The sequence below is a fragment of the Gekko japonicus genome, unplaced genomic scaffold (genome assembly GCF_001447785.1).
Source record: "Gekko japonicus isolate JY-2015 unplaced genomic scaffold, Gekko_japonicus_V1.1 scaffold924, whole genome shotgun sequence".
Classification (NCBI taxonomy): Eukaryota; Metazoa; Chordata; class Lepidosauria; order Squamata; family Gekkonidae; genus Gekko; species Gekko japonicus.
In genome coordinates this window covers 555508-565640 of record NW_015170303.1, presented here as the reverse complement: position 1 = coordinate 565640, position 10133 = coordinate 555508, and the positions used below count along the sequence as shown (strand labels likewise).

Sequence of the window (10133 nt, the reverse complement as noted above, 5' to 3'; positions counted from 1 at the left end):
TGTCTAATCTTTGGCAGCTGGATATCGAGGAGCTAACGATTGCCAACCTGCCGGCTGAGATCAGAAAGGAAGGTGAGCCTGCCTGTCCCCCGTGCGGTTTGAGCAGGGACGGAATCCAAACCCAAGTTTGTGGTGTGCTGGTTAGCATGCCTGCCTCGGATCTGGGAGACCCAGGTTCAAATCCTCACTCATGCCATGGAAGCTCACTGGGTGACCTTGGGCTGGCCATGTCCTCTCAGTCTAACCTACCTCCTAGGGTCGTTGTGAGGACAGAAGGGAGGAGAGGAGAACGATGTACTCCACTTTCCAGATTACCAAAATAATCTATCACCACACTCCGCATTTTCATTAGGGCTTGTTAATAATAATAATAATAATAATAATAATAATAATATTTATTTATTATTTATTTATTTTTGGGATTTATATCCCGCCCCTTTTGATTTCCCCTCCATGCGGCCGCTTCCACTATTGAGAGCAACACACCCACCGGCTCAGCTGGCTCCCTCCTCAGAGCTGCTGAGGGCACTCAGCCACTGGGGAAGGTCCCACGTCAGCTTCTGAATGTATCCGCATCTTAACCACTTGAGCCACCGCAGCTCCTATTTTTTATCATTTTATCATTAGCCTCAGATAAATTATTTTATCATTAGTCTCAGATAAGTTATTTTATCTGTTTCTGCTAGTTATGTTCTGTCTGCTCAGCCTGCGGATACTTAGCAGCCTGTCCTCCCAGCTGTTGTTGTTGTTTTTAAAACCTGCCTTTGAATTAGAGATTTCTCTCCCAATTCCACTGGCGTTTTCTAATCGAAGCTCATTGAGCGATTCTTGAAAGATCTTTCTGTGCCAACGGCTTCCGGTTTGATTTCTCCATCCCCTGCCAGGCCCCAAGACCATCTTAGCTTTCTTACGGGCCCAGCTGCGGAAAGCGGAGCCGTGCCACCTGATGAAGATGGTCGTGGTGGGCCCCCCGCGGCAGGGGAAGTCTGCGCTGATCGAAATCCTCCAGACGGGAAAAGCCTCCCAAACGATGCCCAGCGACGTCACCATCCGGACCATGAAGTGGGAGCTTCAGAAACCAGCCGGATTCAAATCGAAGGTCAATAAAAACAAGAGGCGAAACTTATACCAGGCTGGGGTGGGGTGGGGGGATATTGGTGCCTCAACAATGGGTGGAGCCTAATTGGGTAGAGGCACCTATCCCAGAGTTCAGATGCATGGTTAACAGCTGGCGGCTGCTCAGTAGAGAGCATCTTAACATATTGTGTCTGTGCCTGGTTTGCCAGTTGTACGGCTGTGGAGAGGAAAGCACTCCAGAGAGTTATTATTACAGCCCAGAAGATCATTCCTGCCCTCTCCCATTCCTGGAGGAATTGTATAGTTCTCGATGTTTGAAAAAAGCAAAGAACATTTTGCAGGACTTGTCCCATCCTGATCATTCCCTGTTTGAACTGCTGCCTTCGGGCAGAAGATATTAGGACAATTAAAGCAAGGACAAATAGATTAAAAAAATAGTTTTTACTCGAGAGCTATTATTGCCTTAAATGCTGTATGAAACTGGAATTTGGGTGACATTGGTGGTTTTAAGTTGTTATGTGACCCTTAAGGGAGTTATGGGACAGTAGTGGATGGCTGTGTGAGTGCATATGAATATTGTTGTAGATCACCGAAATGATTGCATCTTTAATTTCGTTGTACTATGTACAATGACAATAAAGTATATTATTATTATTATTATTATTAGTCGCAAAACAAACCTGTCCCTGGAACCAGAAACATGTTGAGCGGGGGGGAAGGCAGTATTGTGCCACCTTCCCATAGATAACCAGAGGAAAGAGCCAATGTGGTTAAGACAGTCAGGATGTGGGAGACCCAGGTTCAAATCGCCACTTGTGCCATGGAATCATAGAGTTGGAAGGGACCTCCAGGGTCATCTAGTCCAACCCCCTGGACAATGCAGGAAATTCACAAATATCTCCCCACCTCTGGTGACCCCTGCTCCATGCCCAGAAGATGGCAAAAAAACCCTCCAGAATCTCCAGCCAAACTGGCCTGGAGAAAAATTGCTTCCTGACCCCAAAAACTCGCTGGGTGACCTTGGGACAGTCACCTTCTCTCAGCCTAATCTACCTCACAGGGTTCTTGTAAGGGTATAATGGAGGAGGTGGGAAGGGTGTAACCCGCTTTGGATTCCCATTAGAGAGAAACGGAGGCTATAAATGAATGAAATAAAGGAATAAGGAGGAATCTCCACACAGCCAGAGTCAGACCTGCATTGTTCCAGAAGGAAGTGAAACCTACTAAGCGAAGAAACATTAGCAATCCTGTTCCTCACAGGGGTGTCTGTTGTGGGGAGAGGAAGGGAAGGAGATTGTAAGCCACTCTGAGACTCCGAGTCGAGGGTGGGGTATAAATCCAATCTCCTCTTCTTCTCCAGCAATGACGGTTGCGCTACTCCCAAGTGGTGAAGTCATTGGCTTAGATTTCCTGTGTGGAAGCGCAGGCCACCCGCATCAAGGGTTTCTTTCTTCGGTCGGAACATTGACGCCCATTGTTGCCCTGCCGTCACACACTGCAAAGATGCTCGGGGCACGAGTTCATTATGCACTGACTGTTATCTCTGTGTGGTTTACTTTAGCTGCTATGGGGGGGTTGTTCTCTCTCCCCTCCCCCTCCCCCCCACTGAATGTTTCTCTTTGTCCAATTAGGTTGATTCAGTGGAGTTTAATGTCTGGGATATCGGCGGCCCCGCCAGCATGTCGACAGTCAATCAGTGTTTCTTCACAGACAAAGCATTGTACGTTGTCGTCTGGAACTTGGCACTGGGCGAGGAGGCCATTGCAAATCTTCAGTTCTGGCTGTTGAATATTGAGGTAAGGGAGACGTCATTTCTGGTGTGCTGGGAAGTTGTAGGTATCAGTAGGGGCGTTTTAGCGTGGCGTTGGTAAAACCCGGCTAGAACTGTGGTTGGGTTTGACTGTTCGTCTTGGACCGCTGACAACAGATTCATCGAAACCAGAGATGCCCTGGGCCTGCGTTGTGCCAGTCGTTTACTGCACAAATACCTGTTTGAACACCACGCCTGTATAGCAGTCTTTCGGTCTGCATGAATCAGCCATCTGAGAATTGGCAATGGTATGGAGGTCTGATCCCTCTCAGGGGCAGTGAGTTCCATGGACTCCCAGTGGAGAGCCAGTTTGGTGTAGTGGTTAAGTGCATGGACTCTAATCTGCGAGAACCGGGTTTGATTCCCCACTCCTCCACATGCAGCTGCTGGCTGACCTTGGGTCAGTTACAGTTCTCTCAGAGCTGTTCTCTCAAGGGCAGTTCTTGAGAGAGCTCTCTCAGCCCCACCTACCTCACAGGGTGTCCGTTGTGGGGAGGGGAAGGGAAAGGAGATGGTAAGCCGCTCTGAGACTCCAAGCGAAGAACAGGGTATAAATCCAATCTCCTCCTCCTCTTCTTCTTCATCTTCTGCCCCCCTGCCCTCCCTGGCTGCTTCTACATCCAGGGTTTTGTCTTCCTCAGTTCCAAACACCCCTAATGTAGCCAATCCTAATGAGTTTCTGCTGTTGGGTGTGGCCTATTATGCTAATAGGTTTCTGCCAACTTGGGAGCCAGCCGGAACTCCGTTCCTGTGCGTTCCTGCCCAAAAATAGCCCTGCTGAAACCCATTTTGGCAGATTTAAAAACTGCTTTCTGAGCAGGAAACTCCTACATTTTTAATGTCTGGGGTTGACCAAAAAATCCCTGTACAAAGTAGCTACGTTTTTGTCTTCTGCTATAAAACTACAGGCTGAGATAATGCCTTGTGCATAATTCTCTTTGGTAACCTCTAACCCTTTTCATTGTCTGGATGCACTAGGATGAATGATATAGGTAGAGGTCTGATTTTAGGTCGTTAATTAACATTGTTTGTTTTGCTTTTGTATTTTTTGTTGGCTGTACAATAAAAAATTGACTAATAGAACCATTAAAGTGCTATAGTGCATGCCTCAGGAAGGGACAAAATACCGTTGTCCACGGTATTCAGTTTTTCTTTTCATGGCGAGTGAGTCTGATCCCTTGCAAAGGCAGTGAATACTGTGGACCTCCAAGTGGCCTGTCTGATTTGGCAGTTTCCACTGTGAGGTTTTTCTCCCCCTTAGTTCCAAGAGCAGGGTGGAATCTCTGGGGACCACAGAGATAAGGTAAAAGTGAGGGGGGGGGGCTTGAGGAAAGGTGTACAGAGGGAAGGCCTGGAGAGCGACCCCCCGGTGACTCCGAGGTGGGCGGGCCAGGAGGGCTGGAAGGATCAGAGATGCATTTAAATGCCTTCCTGTGCCTCCCCTGGCCTGTCCAAGGGCCAGCTTGCCTGGGCTCCCCACGGCTGCGGGGTGTCCAGTCAAGCCAAAGGAAGGGTGTGGCCTTATATGCTAATGAGCTTGCTGTATGGGGTGTGGCCTGATATGCTAATGTGTTTCTGCTGTTGGGTGTGGCCTATTATGCTAATGAGTTCCTGCTGGGCTTTTTCTACCAAAAAAGCCCTGGGGACAGTGATAGTCTAGCAGCTGATGTTGCAGGAGAGAATAAGTCCCTTCCAGTCTGCAGAGATTTCTCGCTGAAACATCTGGAAGTGGTTCTGACTTGCCCCAGACATTCAGGCTCCTTTCAGGTCTTCTGCGGTTGTGCACAACTGGGTACGTTCTTTCGCTTTATGGGATGGGAAGCCAGTCCAGTAGAAGACTCAGCCATACCTGTTTTGTATGAATAGCCCAGACTAGCCCAAAGCTCGGGAGAGCTCGGAAGCGAAGCAGGGTCAACCATGGGTACTACTTGGATGGAGGCCGCCTGGTAGGATTGGGGTTGTTGTGCAGAGGCAATCAGTGGCAAACCACCTCTGAACTTCTTTTGCCTAGAAAACCCCATGAGGGGTCGCCATGAGTCAGTTGTGACTCGGTAGAGCAAGAGAGCGAGGGCAGGAAGGGTTGCCTCAGTACTTAGTTCTTGTGGCCCTTTCTTACACGCCCAGGGAAATGCCAATTGCTACTTTGGGGTCAGGCAGCAGTTTTCTGCAGGCCAGTTTGGCTGGAGAACCTGGAGGGGTTTTTTTGGCCATCTTCTGGGCATGGAGCAGGGGGTCACTGGGGGCGGGGGGGAGGTAGTTGTGAATTTCCTGCATTGTGCAGGGGGTTGGGCTAGATGACCTTGGGGGGTCCCTTCCAACTCTGTGATTCTACGACAGCACATAATTATTACAGTTTTGCAAAAGCTTCCTATGAGAGCCTTGCACAGAGCTGAAAAACCATGACCCTAAACTTCTGTTTTTCCAGGCCAAGGCTCCGAATTCAGTAGTGCTGGTTGTCGGGACACACCTCGACTTGATCGACACCAAATTCCGCGTCGAGAGGATCGCTACCCTGAGGGCCTACGTTCTGGCCATCTGCCGCTCTCCTTCTGGCTCAAGAGCCACCGGCTTCCCCGATATCACTCTGAAGAATTTACAGTAAGTCCGGTGAGGGCCCCCGTGTACCCACTGCAGGGCTTTCATATATGCAGAGAGCCCCCTCCCCGGTCTCAGCCATTTGTAGCCCTAGTCAGGAATGTCGGTGGAATGATTGCAGGACATCTAGCCACGAGGTGGGGGCAGCAGCTGATTTGGCAGCAGCTCAGACTAGCAAAAGGAGCTTCCAGAGAGCACAGAAGCATTGAGAAGAGTTGACCGGCGTGTTCAGAAGGAGCCTGTGATTTAGTCTTTCCAGAGTCCTCATCCCTTGTGAAAAGCTGGCCGAGAGGAGGCCTCTCTAGCCTGGCCTTCCTGAACAAATTGTGTGCCGGGAGATTCCACCACCACCACCACCACCCCGAAGCAGGGGTGGCCCAACCCTGCGTTCCGAAGTGGTACAGCCGGAAATGCCTGTGCCACGTCCACTTTCTGAAGGTACACGTCAGCTGCTAGATTGTGCCTCTGTTCTGTCAAGAGGGTTCATTTCCAAGTGCAGCATCCTTGGTACAGAATTTCACGAAAGGTTTTATCACGTCGCTGCATTCTGCTGTATATCACGGCATACTTTTGAAAAAAATTTGTTGGTCTATTTCTTTTTCCGGTGGTGGTATTTTTTTTTCCAATATATTTTTCATATTTTCACAGAAGCTCACACCTTGAATAGAACTTTGTTGGTCTTCAAGGTGCCACTGGACTCTATTCCAGCCCCTTGAACAATTCCTTTCACTCGTGTTCCTACACCTTGGACTGGCAGGAGCACTGCGCCTCTGACCACTGTGACCGGAGACAGCTGGTCTGCTGTTTTGAAGTCACTGCTTGTGGCACGGAAGCCTTTGTCAGACAAACACAAAATCATTCTTATCTCCCGTTTCCACAGAACGGTCTCCTCCTTTCTCCGACTGTTCACAGTAACTGGAATTTAAAAACGGAAGATGCTAAAGAAATCCCCCTCCGCCACCCCCTTTTTTCTTCCTCTTCCCTCCCACCCTGGAAAATGCGTGTAAGAACAAGTTATTGTGGTGAGATGCAAAGAAAGCTGCCACTGCACAGCAAGCCTCTGAGGCTGGAGGGGAGTGAGATATCCGAGAGGTGGGGCCCTGGATACAAGGGAGATCCAAACAGAAAGGCTTGACTTTCAAGGCCAAGTCTTAATTTTCTGTATTTGAGCCAATTTGGTGTAGTGGTTAAGAGCAATGGACACTAATCTGGGAGAACCAGGTTGGATTCCCCACTCCTCCTCCACATGTAGCTGCTGGTGTGATGTTGGGTCAGTCCCAGTTCTCTCAGTTCCATATACCTCACAGGGTGTTTGTTGTGGGGAGAGGAAGGGAAGGAGATTGTAAGCCACTCTGAGTGAAAAGTAGGGTATAAATCCAACTCTTTTCCTTCCTTCCTTCCTTCCTTCCTTCCTTCCTTCCTTCCCCCATTCCTCTACATGCAGCTGCTGGTGTGGCCTTGGATCAGCCGTAAGTTCTTTCAGAGCTGTTCTCTCAAGGGCAGTTCTCGAGAGAGCTCTCTCAGCCCCACCTACCTCTCAGGGTGTCTGTTGTGGGCAGGGGAAGGGGTCTGTAAGCCCCTCTGAGGGTCTGAGTGAAGGGCAGGGTATAAATCCAACCCCCCTCCTCTCCTCCTATTTCCAAAAAATTCCCTGGCTTTACTAGCAAGACTGAGCTTCCCCCCATTTCATTAGATTTGCAGTTGAGACCACAAGTAGAGAGAGGGAGAGAGAAGCAGTGACCTTCGCTAAAATGCCTGTCGAGCAGAGGGATTGCAGGTAGCTTAAAGAAGTGAGCCATGTGGGCAGGGCTGGCTCACTCACTAGACGAACTAGGCGTTCGCCTAGGGTGGGCCGGCTCTTAGAGGGAGTGCTGTCAAGTCACAACCGACTTTCAGGGACCCCATCTAGCAGCTTACGGGGCAAGAGAGGAACAGAGGTGGTTTGCCATCGCCTGCCTCTGTGCCGCAACCCTGGACTTGCCTGGTGGTCTCTCCTCCAAGTGCTTAGCATCCACGCTTTGACAGGACTGGGCTAGAGCCCGGGCTGCAGAGGCTGCAGTGGAAGGCGTCATGTATTTGAGATTCCAGATGGCAAAAAGTGGACATCAAGATCTTTTGTGTTTCTTAAAGGGGTGAACCCATACTGGCTTCTATTCCCGAATTTTAGTCATACAGAGCTTTGAGGCTTATGGGTAGGTTTACACAAATTTAGGAACTCTTACCACGATGGAGCTGCGGCGGCTCAAGTGGTTAAGACGCTGAACTGCAGGCTGTGGAAGGTCGGTAGTTCAGCAGTTCGAGACCTGGGTGCCGCAAGATGGAGTGAGCTCCCATCTCTAGTTCCAGCTCCTGCCAACCTAGCAGTTCGAAAGCAAGAAATTGCAAGTAGATAAATAGGGACCACTTCGGTGGGAAGGGAACAGCGTTCCGTGAGCCTTGGTGTTGAGTCATGCCGGCCACATGAGCACGGAAACGTCTTTGGACAGCGCTGGCTCTTCGGCTTTGAAACGGAGATGAGCACCGCAACCCTAGAGTCGGACTCGACTGGCTTTCGAGCAAGGGAACCTTTACCTTTACCACGATGCCAGGTGTTCCTGTAGGTCTGCCATGGTTACCTGGACCCTCGCATCATGACGTTTTAGACGTGTATAACTCTTACAGTGAAAAGCATTACTGACATTGGAACCTCTTCTGGGACCGGATACTTTGATCCTGGCGTACGGATTACCCCAAATGTGGGGATCCTAGAGCAGCAAACACTAGGAGATCCAGTCAAGTATCTTCTACCTCTCATGCCATTTGGCCTTAAGACCTTGCATGTGGATGGCCGAATAACCTCTGGACCGTTAAGGACCATCTGCAGAAAATGCAAATGGTATAGCAACTACAAGACGGACAGAGATTAAATTCCAGTGAGTTCTTTTCAGAACAAATATCTTCTTCAGGGTAGCGTTTCCCCCAAACCCAGTCAGCTCTACGCAGGCTGTGTCTCGCTAACCTTCGGTTAATTCGGGCATGTGAAGGTAGCCGGGCAGTTTGGAATTATGTTTCCCCCTTGGGCTTGCTCGCCTCGATTCCTGGGCCACTCTAATGGTAGGGAATCTCTCTCTCCTCCCGGTGTCTCTCTGCAGCGAGCTCTCGTGTAAGACCCTGGAAGGCCTGGATGGGTTCCGCCAGCTGATTTACCACATCACTTGTAACATGAAGGATGCCGGCAGTTCTATCTGCTCACAGAAGCTCGTGGGAAGACTGGTGGGTATTCTTTCTTGGCGGTGGAAAGCTCCTTTAGTTTGGTTTGGCTTTCCTGGTATGAGCGTTTCTCACCTTTTGGTAATACTTAGAAGATGATCAGGTTGACCATTATGTCATCTGGCCTGGATAGCCCAGACTTGCCTGATCTGCTGAGGTCTCTAAAGCTAAGCAGGGTTGGCCATGGTTAGTGTTTGGATAGGAGACCACTAAGGAAGTCTGTGCGGAGGCAGGCAATGGCAAACCGCAGCACGAGAGCCAGCACGATGTAGTGATTAAGAGTGGCAGACTCCAATCTGGGGGACCGGGTTTGAGTCCCCACTCCTCCACATGCAGCCGCTGGGTGACCTTGGGCCAGTCACAAGTTCTCTCAGAGCTGTTTCTCAAGAGCTGTTCTCTCAGAGCTCTCTCAGCCCCACCGGCCTCAAAAGGTGCCTGTTGTGGGGAGAGGAAGGGAAGGTGATTGTAAGCCGCTTTGAGACTCCTTAGGGCGGAGAAAAGTGGGGTATAAAAACCGACTCTTCTCCTCTTCCTCCTCCTTCGTACCACCTCTGAATGTCTCTTGCCTTGAAAACCCCAGGGGGGTCTCCCAAAGTTTGCTGTGGCTTGATGGCAAAGAAACCAAAAATGGGAATGATCCTATAAAGCCTGTTCAGTCGTTGCCATTTGGGCACTCCATTCTGATGTGATGCACTATACCCTGTCAAGTCCCCTTAGTTTTAAAAAAACACACCATATTACCACCTCTGCTCATGCAGTACTGATGAATGGGCCCAGGGGGGCTTTAACAAAGTGATTGGTCTTCAACATAACAGATACCAAGGAGTTACCTGCGCTTCCAAGACTCCATCAAAGCAGAACAACAGAGAAGAAGCCAAAAAGACAGAGTCCAGTACCTAACAGACAAGGAAATAGAGAACATCGTAGACGGAACTCCAGGAAATGACATCAAGGACTATGAGGATTTGCAGTCTGGTATGGCTAGATATGGCTGATGCCGGGGATTGATATGGCTGAGGAGCTGCGGTGGCTCAAGTGGTTAAGACGCTGAACTGCAGGCTGTGGAAGGTCGGTAGTTCAGCAGTTCGAGACCCGAGTGTGCCGCATGACGGAGTGAGCTCCCGTCTCTAGTTCCAGCTCCTGCCAACCTAGCAGTTCGAAAGCAAGAAATTGCAAGTAGATAAATAGGTGCCGCTTTGGTGGGAAGGGAACAGCGTTCTGTGCGCCTTGGTGTTTAGTCATGCCGGCCACGTGGCCACGGAAACGTCTTCGGACAGCGCTGGCTCTTCGGCTTTGAAACGGAGATGAGCACCGCAACCCTAGAGTCGGATTCGACTGGCTTTCGAGCAAGGGAACCTTTACCTTTACCTTTTTATGGCTAGATAGGGTAAAATTTGTCTCA

At 49.8% G+C, this 10133-nt stretch overlaps 1 protein-coding gene across 1 annotated transcript in view; it reads left to right on the top strand.

Annotated features, from left to right (window-relative positions):
• The window catches only part of LRRK1 (leucine-rich repeat kinase 1), a 102558-nt gene that overhangs the window by 42414 nt on the left and 50011 nt on the right, over positions 1 to 10133 (top strand). Inside the window, exons 14-18 of the mRNA XM_015417967.1 lie at positions 885 to 1099; positions 2709 to 2873; positions 5313 to 5485; positions 8614 to 8734; positions 9547 to 9706. Coding sequence (XP_015273453.1) covers positions 885 to 1099; positions 2709 to 2873; positions 5313 to 5485; positions 8614 to 8734; positions 9547 to 9706 — 834 coding nt within the window. The remainder of the gene's footprint in view (positions 1 to 884; positions 1100 to 2708; positions 2874 to 5312; positions 5486 to 8613; positions 8735 to 9546; positions 9707 to 10133) is intronic.